Raw genomic sequence first — 18,240 nt, 5'->3', positions numbered from 1 at the left:
AAATGGTTGGCCTAACTGTACATTATGATTTGTAAACTTTGCCTGTCTCTGTCTGCCAAACTAAACAAATTTTCGGGAGACCTAAAATAAAATCAGAAGGGGGGATTTATTGGTAATACTTTATTGCTGCTCTTACTGTCTTGCTTAATTGGTCAATAGATGATACACTCATGAATTCTGCTCTAGTTGTCTCTATCTATGGAAATGATATGTAGTACGTTTCTAGAAAATTAGAATTAAATTCTTTAAATATGTCACTGGGATCTGAAAATAACAATTTGTGTTTAGAATATACTCTCTAGTTGTATTTGATTCTGTTTTCCTTTATATTTGTATATTGGTATATGGCCATTTATCGATCACTATTCACAAAATTGTATCTAAGATGAATCCAACGGGACTAAATACGAGCTCTTGTGTTAACAATCGAATCATATTATCGCACAAAACGAATAAATGCGGGAACTTTTGCCAAGGTTGAACAGAGGAGAAGGAGGAGTTAACATCGACCCAATATGGTTTATCATATTTTAAGAGTTTCTTGATGGTTATATCCTAGGGTTTGGAATAGAGAGACATTAGTAACAAAAATGGTTTGGTCTTCATCATTAAGTACAAACTTTGACATCGTATAGTGTATGGGGAAAACTAATCAATGTTTCATTTGATTGTTAAGCTTTCACTTATTTTGGAAATCATACCATTTTGTTTCCAGCGTTGATACATTCATGGGCCCATACATTATTCTACTTGGTTCGGCTTGGATCAGCCCGATTCAAATGGGCCAGAGAGTATGTAGCGAAGTTAGATTCATTTGTGGAAGTATCAACGCTTTAGGATCCAAATTACAGTAATCTGTGGCGCAATTGGATTAATTTTATGAGGTAATTATTTTTGTTATTCAAAAATATAAAATGGATAGGAGTAGGAGAGTAGGACTAACTATTTTATGCGGGTTGAGACTTGAGAACCCTTTTTCATTATCATATAACTATCGGGAAAAAAAATTTCATTTTCTTGTTGACTTCTTGCAATTGACAACATTAACCATAAATCAAAATAACAACACAAAAAAAGGACAAATAAAGCACGTACTTAGTAGTAGTAACACATTATCTCTGTGTTAGCACACAAATTTCAAGAAAAAAACACAAATATAATTTAGTTAGTAACATTCGTAGAGTTTAATATCCATCTTAACTCGGAAATACTTAGCACCTTGAAATATATCTGTCACGAAGGTAGCGATCCCACGAGCCATGAAGAAGTCACCGGTCCCTCCAACGACGGATAGATCTCTTGTCGGCTCCATCATCAAATCCGCACCCATTATGTTCAATGTACCTTTGTGTTGGGTTGAGTTAAACACCAACGTGTAACAAAACCACGCATTGAAGTCCATCTTCATGTCATAGAAATAGAATCCTTGTGCACGAGCTACGGGTTCCGAGAGATAGTTTTTGTCCATTGTTATGGGGTCGTCGAAAATCACAAACTTACCGAACTTGAAGTTTCCTAGTCCCGGAGGGCTCACGATGGCGGCGGAGGTTGCGTTTGCTACATTGTCGCCATCGTAGAGGATGTCATGGAAGTAGAAGGAGAAGTGTTTGCATGGTTTTTTCTGATCGAGTGTTTTTCGTGATCCTAAGACAGTATCGGAGAAAAGTAAAACCAATACGAAGAATGAGAAGAGGGATTTGAAGAGTTGTTTCTCTATTAGAGATGCCATAGTTAGCTAGAGACTGGTGCGTAGTGAGTTGTGTAAAAATGATGAGGGCTTACACCCATTTATATAGAAGTATTTTGAGGGATACAGCGAACTGGGTCGGTTATGTTTGGTCAAATTAAATTTTAATTAAAAGAAATTAGAGTGGAAAATAAGGTTTTTAAGATCATGTTGAGGGACAAAAGCGGGGTTGGTGATAACTAAGCTACAACTTAATTTCATTTTCTTGATAGAAATATTTTTTTTTGTTGACAGAAAGAAAAAGAGTGCATAGATTTAATGATTTTATATGTCCTATAAAAACGTTTGGTGAGTCCAACCTAAAAGCATAAAGTCGAAGGCTAGCTAATATATCACAGCAAGTTGAAAACAAATTTAAACGAAAAAGAAAGTTTTAGGCGAAAATGGAAAAAACAAATCAGTAATTAGAAAACTCTTTAGGAAATATTGCCTTAAAATAACGAACGCCCATCACTCATGTGACGATGTCTGGTGCATATGGTTAGAACTTAAAACTAGGTAACGTGTAAAATAAATCACGTTTCAGCTTGGCTTCTAAGATTGCTACTAATTAACCCTTTTCTTCGTTAAAAGACATTTGATAATATTCCGAAAACTTTCTAGGTTATTGATAAATAAATTTAATGATACAATTAGCTAAGATCGACACATTTTTTATTTATTACAACACTAGCAAATATACAACAAAATAATTAAATTGATATCCTTACTACACGAATGTAGATTATATATCTTTTTTTTTTTCAACTAGATTATATATCTTTATCTTCGTGTAAATTTTCATATCATGAAGTCATACATTAAATTAGATCAACACAATATATATTTAGATAATACAGAAATTGTATATTAATATATCAAAAAACTAACAACTTGGAAGGTAATATAAATTTTGAATTAAGAAATACAATCATAAAGAAAAATATTAATTAAGATATGTAAAAGTTGTTGTGATACGAGTTTTGCAAAGTAACCAAAACTTGAAACTTCAAAACTACGGTAAAGATTCATGAAGATGTTTAATATAAACTTAAAAACTTAGTAATGTTAAGAGTATTTTATGTATATAAATGTTATTATTATACAAGGCATGCGCAATTGCTCATGTAGAACAATTATTCCCTCTATCGCTTTACTTTACGTATAAGACTAATATATATATATATATATATATATATATATATATATATATATATAATTATTTGACAACTTTATAGTCAATTAATTCATTTTAAAATTCTTCTTGTTCTCATATTCAATTTAAAATAGTATTAGTCAATAATATCTGTCACTAACTCCTTCCTAACACATGAGTAAAAGCACAAACGTTAAAAGGTCAAACAAGATGATTTAATCCTAAGCAAAAGAAGAGTTCAAATGGGTTTAGTTGCCTAACTCCTCATTTGTCCCTTACTAACTTCAAAGTAGCTAGCTATGTCGAAACTAGATAGCTTCTAAACCAAGTAGGTTTAACAACTCATGAGACAACAACATAAGAAATTAAAGTAAGACCATGAATCCTACGTACAAAAACTGCTTTGAGACCATGAATCCCTTAATTAACTAATAAAAGCTGCATGAAATCTGAACTAAAAGCTTTTTTACCAGGCCTTTTAAAATGGAGAAGTTAAACAGAGTTGAATATCAAACCATAGCGCCATGTCAAGAAGTTGGCCGTAGTCTTGGTTTTACTCAATATCGTGCTACGTTTCTAAAGATAAGCATGAATCTTTTTTCCTGAAAATAAGATAATTATAATTTAATTTTTATGATGTCAATAAAAATATTTAATAAAAGTGATTAGGAAGAAAGCCTCTTTCCTTAGTACGTAATCGGTTATTAACCACTGCGACTAGTTTTTAACCACTACTAAGACCAGTAGACCACTATCTGGGACTTGAGTAAAATGCCAATTTTGTTACAAAGTACGGTACAAGCACGTACTTGGTTTTTACTCTGATGTATTTACCATTCGTTACATTATAACTATAAGAAATTAAGCACATACGTGGTTTTACTATGATACATGATGGATCAAAGAAGGCAAGAGCTATGGTGCAGTATGATTTACAATTTCTCTACAACACACCTTCAAATTCTAGGATAAACGAATACATATGTGACATACCTGATATTTAATCAGTGGTTTGGCCCATCATCGTATATTTACAGCATATCCGAGAGATTCAGTTACACAATTCCTAATTATCATCAAACTGCCACCTGAACAGATGACCAAATATAGAACTTCCACCTGAATTTAATTCATAATGTTTTAATTACAAACATTTTAATTAATAATGGACTTAATAATTATGATTCCCTCTTGTCTCGTTAGTTATGAATTAAAAGTTCAAAACCAAATGAAACGAAGACTTTGCCATACAAAGATAATATATTTGTGGTATTTAAAATATGCATCACATGTTATTATTATATACAAGCCAATCTTTTGACCTTTCGAGTCTTGGAATCCCAAAGAGAAAAATCACTAAGGACTCTCGGAATCTTCAACCAACGACTTTTCAGTCGTGACGTCCTTGGTAACTCCAACTACCGGAAGAACGGGGCTTGCTGTGTACTGTTGCACCACTAACACTGACGCCGTCGTCGAAACATTTTCGCTTGCCGTTAACAAATTCCCGATCGGTCCAAGCTCCGGCGTATCGCTTCTTTCCACGTGCAACCCCGACGCCACCGAACCTTCCGGTGACTTCCCCACCAAGAAAAGATTGCTTTTAGAACACTCTTTGATAACCTCGAAAACTTCCTTGTAACATTTTACGATTTTCTCTTCGTAAACGATTAGAGATTCGGAATCTGAATTACAAAGAGAACTTTCTTGTCCTTTAATCATTGCCTTCAGCTCGGTTATAGCTTCTATATCAATCAACTTCGTTTCCCCGGAACATGATGCATGATCTTCGATTATCTCAAGCTTCACATTTTCCGGTTTAAATTCCTCGCTAGGAATAAACCGAATAACGGTTAAGCTTATCCCGGGATGTTCTGCCATACGCATCGCAAACGCTAACGCCTCCCGATCATCATTCCCTCCAAAAAACAAAACCGTTATTACCAACGAGAAATCACTAGACGCGACACGAGTCGTACCACCAAGCCCACGATCAACCAATATCGCAACAGAACATGGAGCTTCTTCCATAACCTTCTTGTTAATCCAACGGTAATCGTTCCTAGTCGTCTCCCACGTTCTGTCCAGCCTAACGTGCTTATGAAACGGAAGAATCACCATAGCCGTGCTTTTGCGTTCCGCACTTTGACATATATCCTCATGTATAGTCGCCATCGCTGAGATTGCCGTCATGGGACGCACAGAGACACGGCTGAGTCGTCGGAAAGCCTCAAATGCGACAACGACCATGTCGGAAGAACTATTGTTACCAGTTTTGTCTTTGTTCCAGAATGGAAGTCCATTTTTCCTGACCTTATGTGCCATGAGTACAGCGGATGATCTCTCGGAAAGCTCCATAAGATGCATCGCATAGACCGATAGAGTTTCTTTGCGGTTTGAGCCTCGGGATGCTTCTATGAGGTTGACGATCGTTGGGATGTTCATTATGCTCTGGAAACAGAACATGAGTCGGAGAGGTTTGTTGGACTTTTTCGTCTCCTCGATTGTTCGGTTTTGGTAATCTCCTTTGGCTAAAGATTTACCCGGTTTGTACACGGCTAGAACTAGAGGAGTCGTCATGAACGTGGTGAATATGGCCATTAAAACCCACTACAACAAATATGCACATTGTTAACCAGAGAAAAACGCTATCATAGGTCTTTGATAGCGTTTTCATGAGCGCTGTTTTAGGGCACTGTTATTATATGTACCCCATATACAATAGCACTTATTACGTATGCTATGTTATAAAAATATAACATAGCTTTAAGAAATTGCTATATTATCAAGATCATAATTTTGAAAAAATTTATACAACATTTGTTTTTTCGTGCTATGTTATAGTTTTATAGCATAGCTCTAATAAACTGCTGTATTATCAAGATTATAATTTTGCAAAAATTTATACAATATTTAATTTTTCGTGCTATGTTATACATATCTAATATAGCTGTTGCGAAATGCTGTTTTATCTTGTTTACTGTGCTATGGTATATTCTTTTATCATAACGTTTACCTGTACTTTTATAGCATTTTCTGATATGTGATTATAGCACACATAACCTGTTTTATAAAATCTCATAAAATCTGATTAATAAACGTCTCAGATCCAAAATACATAACAAAAGTCTCAAGAACATCAGTTTACCATCAAAGTCTCAAGAACATCCAAAATAAACAAGCAATCTCAAGTACTTAACATTACACAATAAAACCATCAGTTTAAGACATAATGACCTTGTTCTCTGGCCAAGCAATGCAGGAGCTAAGTGCATCTTCAATAATCTCTATTTCATCGGATGGCCTCCAAACTTTTACATTTTTCACCTTCACAACATCTATCCACACTTTAACTGCATTAGAACCCAAGCGAGTAAAGTGAACCTTATGTTCTGGATCATTTGTTCCCCATCGTCCTTCAGCCACAACCCTATTCTTTTCAGTTAAATCCATCAACTTGCACTTCTTATTCTCCTTGGAAATAACTTTATTAATGCGCTGCCATGTTTACAATATAAACCATCAGTCATCATATAATTAACAAAAACAACTTCATAACATATGAAAACACTTACTGGAGACTTCCTGAGAGGAGACTGTGATGGTAAAGTATTCTTTATTGGTGATATTGGACCCGTTGCATCATCAACAGGAGACTCAGAACCAGATGCAGACTTAGAAGACATAGATGCAGATTTGGCCTGCGATGCAGCCTTTGAAGCTGTTGCTGAAGTTTTGGACTCTGTAGCAGACTTAGAAGCTGTGGCTGCAGACTTGGCCTTTGATGCAGACAAAGAAGCATGTGATGTAGCATTCTGACCAGTTGGAGTTGAGGGATTTTCAAAATCAACCTTACTCAGGGGCCAAGATACGTAAGCCATCAAACAGTCCTCAAGAAATGACATTTCAGCTGTAGGTCTCCATAGTGATGTATCAGGCTGCTTTACTGAATCCACAAATACTTTAACTGCTTTTGGTCCAAGAGGAATTCCGTTAACCAACGCACTTGGTTCTTGTGTCTCCCAACGCCCCTCAGCAACAATGACGTCACCCTTAGACAAATCCAATAGTTTACATTTGTTTCCTTGTATACCCTGTTAAACACAATCAGTAAACAAATCCAATATAATTAATTAGCATTATAGACAGGGGTAATACATTGCTAACACATTGCTAGAAATTATAAATACCATAGGGGCAATGTCTTCCATTTGGATGTTGTTGTCTACCAGTCTACACTTATCAGTTGGCCATGCGATTATATGTCCAACAGCTTCTTTCATATGAAAGATCTTTTGTGCAGGTCTCCATAGAAATGCATCTGGTTTATATGCAGCTTCAACTAACACTTTGAGATCATAAGGGCCAAGACGACAGTCATTCACTATGTCATCCGGATCAGAAGAAAGAATCCGACCCTCACCAACATTTTCATCAATGTCAGACCAATCAACAAACACACACTTAGGATGTGCTCTTTTGTTTACACTCTGCAACAATTTCATGAGCAACTAAGAATCATAAACGACACTAAGAAGAATCACTTAGCTGATATGAAAAGAAGTAAGAATATGTTACTCTTGCAGCTGAGTTTTCATCCATTTCAGCTTCTGGTCTCTGTAACATAAACAAAAATAACATCAATTTATATTACTCTAACTGGCTGATGAATAGTAGAGAACTCTTAAGTATCTAACCTTATAATTTATAAGGAATGAAATACACAAGTAACTTACTCCACATAATGATCAAAGGCAGCTGTATTTTGAATGACAGCAAGATGGGCTATATTCTTCTCCATTTCAGTAAGAGTGAATGACGTTCCTGCTGATATTGGACGACCTTCTAATATAGAGCTGTTCACATACTCTACATTCCTCTCAGGTTTTTCTTCTACATTGGTTGTCTTTTTCAGAAACTCATTACAAAACAGCATGCTTTCTTCTGCAAGATATGACTCTGCTATACAACCCTCTGGTCTTGCAGGATTTCTTACAAAATCTTTTAGAACTTTCATATACCTCTCAAATGGGTACATCCACCTAAAATGCACAGGTCCTCCTAGTCTAGCTTCTCTTCCTAGATGAACAGTCAAGTGTACCATGATATCAAAGAAGGTTGGAGGGAAAAACCTTTCAAACATACAAAGCGTTTCTACAATTTCAGCTTCCAATACTGTAATAACCTCAATATCAATAACTCTCTGACACAAATGATTGAAGAATGCGCATAGCCGTAGTATTGCTGTTCTAGGACCTTTTGGTAACAATCCTCTAAGTGCAACCGGGAGAAGCTGTTGCATCAAGACATGATAATCATGTGATTTCAGACCTCCTACCTTACACTCTTCTACTGAAACTCCTCTTGAAATATTAGAACAGTATCCATCTGGACCTTTAAAATGAAATAGTCGTTTGCAAAAAATCTTCTTCTCATTCTTGGACAAAGACCAAGGTGCTGCTGGAAGATATGTTCTCTTTCCTTTTGTGGTAGGATGCAACTCTTTTCTTAGACCAAGATGTTGAAGATCCTTACGAGCATTAAGACCATCCTTAGATTTTCCACAATGCAACAATGTGGATACAATGCTGTGAGTCACATTCTTTTCTATGTGCATTACATCCAAATTATGCCGTACTGGTAGATCCTCCCAATAAGGCAGAGTAAATAAAATGGATCTTTTCTTCCACCTTGATAACTCATCTTCATCTACTTCTACTTCCTCATCTTCATCGGATTCACTTTCATCATCATCACTGTCAAACACTGGTTCTTTATAGACAGTTCTCTTTCTCTTCATCCCAGCCTTTTTCACATTTCCGAAATCATTTTGGAAGTTTTTCAGATTCTGATGAACTTCATGACCAGTTAAAATTCTTGACTTTCTCCTATGCTCAACTTTTCCATCAAACCAAGTCTTCTTTTCCCTATATCTGTGTGTTGGAGCCAAACCTTTTCTATGACACATGTAGACATGTTTCCTGCTAAACTTCAACCACATACTATCAGTATTTTTCCCACACATAGGACATCCCATTTTACCTTTTACTTTACAACCAGCAAGATTTCCATACGCAGGAAAATCACTAATGGTCCAGAGAAGCATTGCCTTTAGAGTAAATGTACTTTTACTAAAAGCATCATACGTTAGCTCTCCATTCTTCCACAGATGATTCAAATCCTCAATAAGAGGTTCTAGGTAGACATCAATATTATTACCTGGTTGTTGTGGACCAGGAATCAATAATGTCAACATTATATTCTCCTTCTTCATACAAAGGTGAGGAGGCAAATTGTAGTTTACCAATAGCACAGGCCAGCTACTATAATTACTATTCTTCATGTTGAATGGATTAAATCCATCTGTGGACAGCCCAAGCCGTATGTTCCTTTCTTCAGCTGCAAATGAAGGATACTTCTCATTCATCTGAGCCCATGTAACAGAATCTACTGGATGTCGAAGTTTTCCATCAGTGCTCTTGTTAGTGTAATGCCACCGTAAGTCCTTAGCCATGTCCTCTGATCTGAACATTCTCTTCAGCCTTGGTATAATTGGAAAATATCTTAATACTTTCTGTGGGACACCTTTCTTTACCTCATTAGTCCGCTTATTAGTCTTCCACCGTGAAGCATTACATTTGGGACATTTATCAAGCTTCTTTAACTTCTTTCTGAAGAGGCAGCAATCATTAACACATGCGTCGATCTTTTCATATCCCATATGAAAGCTCTTTAAAAATTTCTTGACATCATACAATGATGTGTGAAAGACATTACCATCTGGCAACATGCTTGGCAATGTCTGAAGCAGTTCATTGAAGCTCTTATCCGACCAGCCATTATGTGTCTTAATCCTAAACAAAGTCACAATAGCCGATAACTTGCTGTGGTTTGAACAGCTAGGGTATAGTGGGGTTTCAGCATCCCGGATCTTTGCAAGGAACTCATCCTCTTGTTGGTCCTCACCCTCTGCAATCTCACTTAAGTCGCCCACAGGTTGGTCAGCTAAGTCACCTCTAAAAGCCAACTCTTGATCAAAAAATTCAGCAGCTTTATATAACTCAAAAACTTCCTCATTCCACTGAGTTGGTTTACTTTGAAATTCATCTACTGACTTCACATCTCCATGATGATACCAATCACTATGCACCTTGTATGCCTCATCCATCCCTCTTATTACAAGATGCTCAACCACAACACTGTTTAACTGTCGTACTACATTACGACAGTCTTTACAAGGACATATTATCATTTCTATGTCACCTAAAGCCGCAGACACATCCCTTACAAATTTCCAAGCTCCACTTTTATAACCAGGATCAGCTCTTCAATGGATAATTAAAGAAAAAAATCATAACTAAAAGAACATCTTAAAGTATCCAAACCCAAAATAAAACCTAATTATGAAATATAATTCCTTACCTGCATAGATGCACCCATGCCTTGTCCAACATTATATGTTATAATATAAATTTTAACCTTTATAGATAAAATAGAGATACATATTATACAAAGCTCACATTAAGCAACAATTCAGACAATACTGCACTACTTCAGACACATACAGATGCTCTTAAACCAATATCTAACTGTGTAAAATCTCACTAATCTAATCACTATTTATACGAATCAGACTCAAAGGACAAAACATAGCAATCACCAATATTCGTGTGTAATAATAATGTTTAACTATTGGTTGAGTGATACTAACCTGTTGTGTGAGTACAGAGAAATGAGAAGCTTCAGTTCCCCAACATTTCAATCACCAACACTTGGGAAAAAAAAAAAATCGTTCAGTTTATGAAGGCGCAAATACTCAAATCCAAAAGCTATTTTTGAGTCAAATCTGTAAATAATCGAACCCTAACAAAACAGATGGATTCGAAACTCCACATTCTCAAAATCTGTAAATAATCGAACCCTAAAAAACAGATAACGAAATAAATCTAGATAAATCGAACCCTAACAAAACAGATAACTAAATCTGACCCTTATCGAAATCAAAAGCTGTTTGAAATCACAAATAATCGAAACAAATAACGAAATTAGGAGGAAGAAGAAAGACATGCCTCAAAAATGGATTCGAGCTATCAATTGCGATGGATATGGAGATTTAGGGCGAAATTGGGGCTTTTCACAAACGGCGAAATTGGGGCTTTTCACAAACGGCGATAAAACTGAAGAATTGATAAGAAATTTAGAAGAATTTGAGCACACACAGAGAATTTAGAAGAAGAAATCTTCTTAGGTTGAGCTTAGGTTGTAACGAGAGAGAGAGAGAGAGTGTGTCGAGTTTTTGGGTTTTTTTTTTATTTGGCGATTAAGTGAATAATTTCACTAAGTATTGGCGGACAAAAGTCACTTTTGTTTCCCGCTACATAATTTTCCTATCATAGCGTTAATAAGATGCTATTAAAAAGTAAGCGAAAAAAAATCTCATCTTTCATAGCAGTGACGGAAAATGAGCTATATCCGTCTGCTATCAATGTACATATTTGTTGTAGTGACCATTATAGCGAAAACCTGATCGTTCAAAACCTGCGAAAACACATAGAACCAAGTTAACATGCAAATATTTTGTAAAATCTGTTTTTAATAATTATAAAAAAATTAAAAAATAAATAAAAAGGAAATCTATGAACTTACCCCTCTGTCTTTACCGATGTTGAGGACGATGAGCTCAACAAGGCCTTTCGTGTTCATCAAGAAACCGAGTGCTAAAGACTCGTCAAGGGGAACTTTGCAGTAAAGGGAAACGAGAACTGTTCCGAAGATTTTACCAAAACAAGCATTGAAAATAACCAAAACCAAGAGTCCCCAAGACTGAGCTCCTTGAATCGTCGCCACATCCGTTTTTAAACCGCTCGAGACGAAGTAAAGCGGCAAGAAAAGACCCGACACGAGATCCTCAACTTTCTCAACTAGAGCATTCGCGAAATTACCTTCTTTCGGGAAAATAACCCCGATCACAAACGCACCGAACAGCGCGTGGATCCCAATCAAGTCTGTGACAAAGCTAGCAGCAAGAACAATACCTAACGTGCAACACACGTAGAGTTCATTAACTGGCTCTCCCTCAGGACAACGTTTAGCAATCAACTTAATCCCCGGTTGCACGACAAAGATACAAAACAAGACGAAACCGCAACCCGCGAGAAACACCCATAGAGATGTGAGAGGAGAACCCCCGTCGCCCGAGATAGCCACGGCGAGAGCAAGGAGAATCCAAGCTACAACATCATTGACCGCAGCAGCGGACAAAGCAATCTTTCCGACATCAGTGGTCAGAAGCTTGATCTCAGCGAGAATTCGTGCCAAAACGGGAAATGCGGTGATGGAGAGAGCAACCCCCATGAAGACGAGGAAAGGAGCTTTACTGACTCCATCAGCTATGGTACTTCGGAGAGCAAACGAAGTTCCAATACCAAGGATAAAAGGAAGAGTGATTCCGGCTAAAGCGATCGAGAGAGCTCTCTTTCCAGTTCGCTTGAGGGATTTAGGGTCGAGCTCGAGACCAACGAGGAAGAGGAAGAAGATGAGTCCTAAGTTTGCAAGTGTGTCTAAAACCGTTAGACTCCTTGGTGGGAAAACCGTGGTGAGAAACTTTGAGCTTTTCCCAAGAGCTGATGGTCCAAGTAATATTCCACCCTAATCACAACAAAAACATAAACTCAAACTTAATGACATTATAATTCCGAATAAAACAATGTAAGAAACGAATAATCAATGATATATTCCACCCTGAAACCACAACATATATAGAAGGTAAAAGTTATATACAGTACTCCATTATAATTCCAAAAATAATAATGATGTGTTTTATTTTAGTAGTGTACTAGATTTTAACCCGCGGTAAACTGCGTATATATAATTTTTATTACTATTTATATTTTATATTGTATTTGTTTGTTAAATATTAGATGTTTTCTATATAGAGGAATAACTAAATTTCATGATCGTTTGTGCGGCTAAATGCAGAGTCAGCCCTTGATATAGGCAGGTGAAGCAAATGCTTGGGTCTCCAAATAAGATAGTGAATATTCGGCCTTTTTTCCTAAAAACTTCATTAGTTCTACTGGTAAAAAGATAGTATATTAGTACCAAATGTCAATGATTCAAATATTTTCTAGTCTTCTTTGTGTTTTTCAAGTTTAAAAAAAAAATATTAATGTATAATTGGCCCCACCAAAAAAATGGGCTTTTAGCCTTAATATTTTCAGAGAAGGCTCTGGCTAAATGTTTATATTAATTTTTTAACCCGCAATATACTTCATTACCATTTGTTTGTTATATTTAGTTTGTTTTGTTTAGTGTTTGAAATTCTATTTTGATTGTTAATTATTATGACAGAAAATAAAAGATCTAAATACATAGTAAATCATTATAAGCTATGATTAAATTACGTTTTCCTAATGATTTAATTATTTTATATAATCTTAGTTAAATCATCTTAATTTTTATGTGTCAAATATTCTAATATTAATAGTGTTGACAAATAATAAAATGAGGATTTAATCCGTATTAGCATAAATTTAATAATATTTTATTAATTTCAACATGTTCTCTTTATAAGACATTTACTATACAACCATATTATATAGTTTTTTTTTTACATATTTATAATATTTTAAAATTTTATTAAGTTTATATATATTAATAATAATATTTAGATAAATGTGAATTGAAGTTTTTCGTACGTTAAGAATCAAAGCTCACGGGTTTTGAAAAACAAAATATGAATCAAATTGTTGTTTTATTTGTTTGCGAATGATTTATAGATATAATATCTTTAATACACAATAGAAAGTGTGGTTAAATATATAATAGTTTATGTTTCCATATTTATTCTGTTGTATTTTTTTAGTTGGAATGGTACGTAAAATATTTAGGAAACAAAATCTGAAATAATGTTATTTTTGAAAACTTTTTAAGGATTAATGTTGTAAATAAATTTTTAAATAAACAAAATTAAAAAGGCATAACACAAAATGTACTTACAAAATATTAATATTGATTATTTGCTTAGTCATATAATAAGGGAAGTAATTAAACATCCATCATCTATGACTAATCAACATCGTCATATTATTTTATCAGGAAAATAGAATCGTCATATGAGTACTTATTCCAAATTTTGGAATTGATCACTGCTTACAAGCCACAAGATTCATAGGAACGTGGAAGCATAAACAGATAATATAAGATTTTTGCTTTAAAAAAAAGTTAAGAGATATTATAAGATATTAATATGTGTGTGTAACTGTAAGATACTCTTAAAAGCTTAACGTGTTAGCGAATTTTGTGGAAGAAAACGAATATTCTGATGAAAGTTCCTACGATAGCTATGTCATAAATAAGTAAATAACTTAATAAGTCCGACGACTTATTCACAACCGCATGATTGGAGCTAAGCAGCCTTAGAATTTTAATGTAAATTTCCAAAAATTCCGTCACCTTATCTAATTATTTGATCAAACTGGTAACAATATCTTTTTGACTTCTAATTAGACCCCATAATGGATATAAATATATAATAAACGTTGACCCAAAAAAAATTATTTTCTATATAAATAAATAATTGAAGAGATAAAGAAACGTACGACAATCTCGGCGATGACACGTGGCTGTCGGAGTGGACGGAGGAGAAAAGCAAGAAGACGAGTAAGAAGAAGGACGATACAGATCTGGAGTATGAGAAGAGGCAACGCGTGCTCCAGAGGATTCTCGCCTTGGAATACTCCATTAGAGGTTGCTTTCATTGGTCCTGGACATGTTGTACCATTTGTTCCCATGACCTACAATTTCGAATTGTTTTTACCAATTAGTCATGTAGCATGTTTTTGCATTTTCCGGGAAGAAATGCACATTAGTAGCGATTTGGGAATTGACTTCTCAGCATAATCATGATTAACAAATTAAATTAAAAAAAAAAAAAGAGAGAGTATGGTTAGTCAATAGAAGAAACGTAACAAAGAAAGTGCAGGTTACACGATACAATGATCGATTGTGTTATTTATCTCATGGGATTTAAAAAGATGAGTATATACATAATAGTTTTGGATAGATAGAGAAGAAGCGATACTTACGGATATGTAAAATATCTGAAAACGTAGATTTTTATCGGACGGGAGAAGATTCTATCCGTTTCTACTTGGTTGATCTAAGATCTGCGCGAAGGGACTATACGAACTTTGTGATTGGTGTTTGGTGAAATTTGGAACTTTTTCTCTTTATAAACAGAGGACTTGAGATCAAGTGTGGATAATGGATATGGATGCAGTATACTAGGGTCTTTATATAGCCTGCAAGTCTCTTGAAATATCCATAATGCCCCTATTTGCGCGGGAGTTACTTCCTTTTTTTTTTTTTTTTTTTTCTGTATACGTATGTATAAAATAAAAGATAGAAATACATTATCTTTGAGGCTAGGGTTGGCAAACTAGCAAATTGATTTCTTTAAGTAATTTGGTGACTAATGATTCTGAATTTGGACGGTTTTTGGCGACTAGTCATCTATATGTACAGTACTAGTGTACTAGTTTTCAGTATGGGGTTATGTGTGAGCAGTACATTTGTTTTGCATTCTATTGTAATTGACATTATAGTTTTTACTCATGGAAATGACCTCATATCAACTCAAACCTAATTAAGCACTCGGCTATTTCATCTTAATTCAGCATGTACACAATAATTGGGTTTCACTATCATTTACTTAAATTCTGTAACACCCCAAGATCTAAGATTTCACGTATCATTTTAGAGGGTATATTCAACTTGACATTGTAAGTGATTTGTGTAAAATTTATAAATTATGTGTTATTCAATATAGATTTTAAAAATTCTTCTCAAATCCATTGTTAGTGAACTAATAATTTTAAAATATTCTTTAAAATCTTTTATTATTCAAAACAGTTTCTGAATTTAGATTCTAATGATTTTTAGAGATTCTGGAAGATTTGAGAAAATTTCTTTAGTTGAAAAATATAGAACCAAATCTCATGGTTTTAGGTGGGATTTAAAAGAATTTTACAATAAATCATTTAGGGGGTGTATTCAATCTTATATTCTAAGTGATTTGAGTTTTCATAATATTTTAAATGATTTTTGGAATGTTGGTATGATTTATTGTAGAGAGATTTAGATTTCTGTATTTTTAACTAAACAAATCCTCCTAAATCCTCCAAAATCCCTAAAAATCATAAAAATCCAAATCCACAAACTATTTTGAATAACAATAGATTTTTAAATAAAATTTTAAAATATCAGTTCACTAAAACATTAACAGTGGATTTTAATAGACCTTTTAAATTCATGATTGAATAACATATGATACGTAAATTTTACATAAATCACTTAAAATGTCAATTTTAAACTTCACTAAAATCATCAAAATTATTTAAAATCTTATAAAAACTCAAATCATTTGAAATATTAGATTGAATATATCTTTAGTCTTAGACTTAGGTTTCACCATATACAATTTATATACATTATTCGTTTTTATCTTGTTAAATCATTGCTACTAAAAACTTGAGCTCTTTGATTCCAATTTCCAATTCTCATACATTATTATTTTTCACTTACCAAATATAGGATCCTTACAAACTTGAGATCATTGTATGCATGTTCATCCGGAGTCTCTCATTGATGATGGTGCGTTCATATGTCAACATCTGTTTCGTCCTCTCTACAATCAAAATTTACCCCTATCAAATGCATAATATTTGTTTAATAATATGACGAGCATATACCAAATTTATAATTAATAATTGAAGGACCCTTGAGGTGGTTAATTAGATTTTAAAATATAATAAAATAACAATAACCACAAGATGAAAAGCTTATTTATTTATTTTAAAAACCAAAAAAAGGCTACTAAAATAAGACTTCTATTTTTTAATTATATATATATTATTAATTTTTATCAGATAAGATGACACAGAAATTGCAAGTCTCATTTCTATACTTGCCACTTGTAAGATAAGCCCAAAATTACAGTCTTTATTTCCATCTCGGCATTCACATTTCAGATATAGCCACCTAAAGAAGAAAGCAAATAAAATAGTCAAAGTAGACTGTTTTGTACATAGATCTCAAATGTTTATGGTCTCTCTTATCAGTCATCGCCGTATGCCACCATTTCACACATTTCTAGCAACGTAAAGTTGACCAAATTAAGCTTCTTGAACGCATTTTTTCTTTCTCTTATAAACGCAGAAGGATATATTACCATATATCTCGTACATGCACAAAGAGGTATCTATGACTAAACACTCTCGAAATAAAACACCGACCACCATTTTACATGTACGTATCCAATCCCTATTCAAGTAAAGTAAATGGAACTAACGTCTCAGTAGCACAAATGAATGAGTAAGAAATTACTTTGAAAATATTATTTTGACAGGTAGTTCAACCTGTCAAATGGGATTACAAACAGTGAATACATTATCCAAATTCGATTTACATTCAACGTTGCAATCAATATGACAGATCATATATTTTAACTTGACAGATTAGTTTGACCAAAAGAAAAAAGATAGAGAGATTAATTAAACTCAAATATAACTCCACCATCCTAGAATTAATTCATCCTCGTTACTAATGTTTTTGAGCCATTAAAACTTTCTTAGATAGTATAAGAGTTGAAATCATAACTAACAACTAAGTATCGTATTATTAAAGAAACAAAACAACAAACACATATATACTATTATTAAACAATTAAGAGATGTCAGATGTGTGTTTTTGCTTCCTAATGATCAAACAAACTCAGGAAGAGGGAATCTTCATATCTCTCCCAAACAGTAAAATTATTATCTGTACATAATATTTAAATATTATATATACATCGTAAAATTTATGAATTTTGTTAGCTACATTTCATGTTGAGAATGTGCACAAGGGATTATTACATCTCAAACTCATCAATTCAATTGATGTAGTAATACATTTACATTATTTAATTTACTAAACTACGTATCTTGCATTTTCAGTGTCGAATTCATAACGTGTTCTTTTTAGTGGTCTAATATTTGTATCGAGTCAACTTGGATAATTCTACATTATGAATTTGATTTTCTGATTTTCTCTATTATTGGTCATGACATGAGTAGAGAGACTATGATATTCAATTCGAGGAGTTGGGACTTTTTTCAGTTTTTGATACAGGCTTCCAACCAAAGTAAAGTTCCTATATATATATATATATTAATTAGCCATAAAATTATAAATCTTTATAATGAGTTTTCTCCACTAGTAACTTCTTCCTTTTTGTTTTTTTTAGTAAGTATCCACCAGAAACTTTATCCACAAATTCTAAAGAACTTTCTATATGTGCTATCATAACTTGCATCTT

At 33.9% G+C, this 18,240-nt stretch overlaps 3 protein-coding genes across 3 annotated transcripts; all 3 read right to left on the bottom strand.

The window, feature by feature from the left end:
- Nucleotides 1-992: 992 nt before the first annotated feature.
- Nucleotides 993-1,776, bottom strand: LOC104722641 (dirigent protein 6). The gene has a single exon (XM_010440841.3). The coding sequence runs from the start codon at nt 1,727-1,729 to the stop codon at nt 1,166-1,168; it is 564 nt and encodes a 187-aa protein (XP_010439143.2). The 5' UTR covers nt 1,730-1,776; the 3' UTR covers nt 993-1,165.
- Nucleotides 1,777-4,123: 2,347 nt separating this feature from the next.
- On the bottom strand, nt 4,124-15,152 carry LOC104722639 (cation/H(+) antiporter 17). Its single transcript, XM_087472477.1, has 5 exons — nt 14,969-15,152; nt 14,483-14,677; nt 11,529-12,530; nt 11,391-11,420; nt 4,124-5,492 (listed from the first exon to the last, which is right to left on the bottom strand). Exons 2-5 carry the CDS (start codon nt 14,672-14,674, stop codon nt 4,239-4,241), a joined length of 2,478 nt encoding a protein of 825 aa, XP_087328603.1. The 5' UTR covers nt 14,675-14,677; nt 14,969-15,152; the 3' UTR covers nt 4,124-4,238.
- Nucleotides 7,615-11,375, bottom strand: LOC147933777 (uncharacterized). Its single transcript, XM_087472476.1, has 3 exons — nt 10,952-11,375; nt 10,305-10,361; nt 7,615-10,207 (listed from the first exon to the last, which is right to left on the bottom strand). The coding sequence occupies exons 2-3, from the start codon at nt 10,334-10,336 to the stop codon at nt 7,615-7,617; spliced, it is 2,625 nt and encodes an 874-aa protein (XP_087328602.1). The 5' UTR covers nt 10,337-10,361; nt 10,952-11,375.
- Nucleotides 15,153-18,240: the final 3,088 nt, after the last annotated feature.

This window comes from Camelina sativa, chromosome 11 (assembly GCF_030686135.1).
Source record: "Camelina sativa cultivar CO46 ecotype springtype chromosome 11, ASM3068613v1".
Classification (NCBI taxonomy): domain Eukaryota; kingdom Viridiplantae; phylum Streptophyta; class Magnoliopsida; order Brassicales; family Brassicaceae; genus Camelina; species Camelina sativa.
This window is presented reverse-complemented; position numbering and strand designations above follow the sequence as displayed.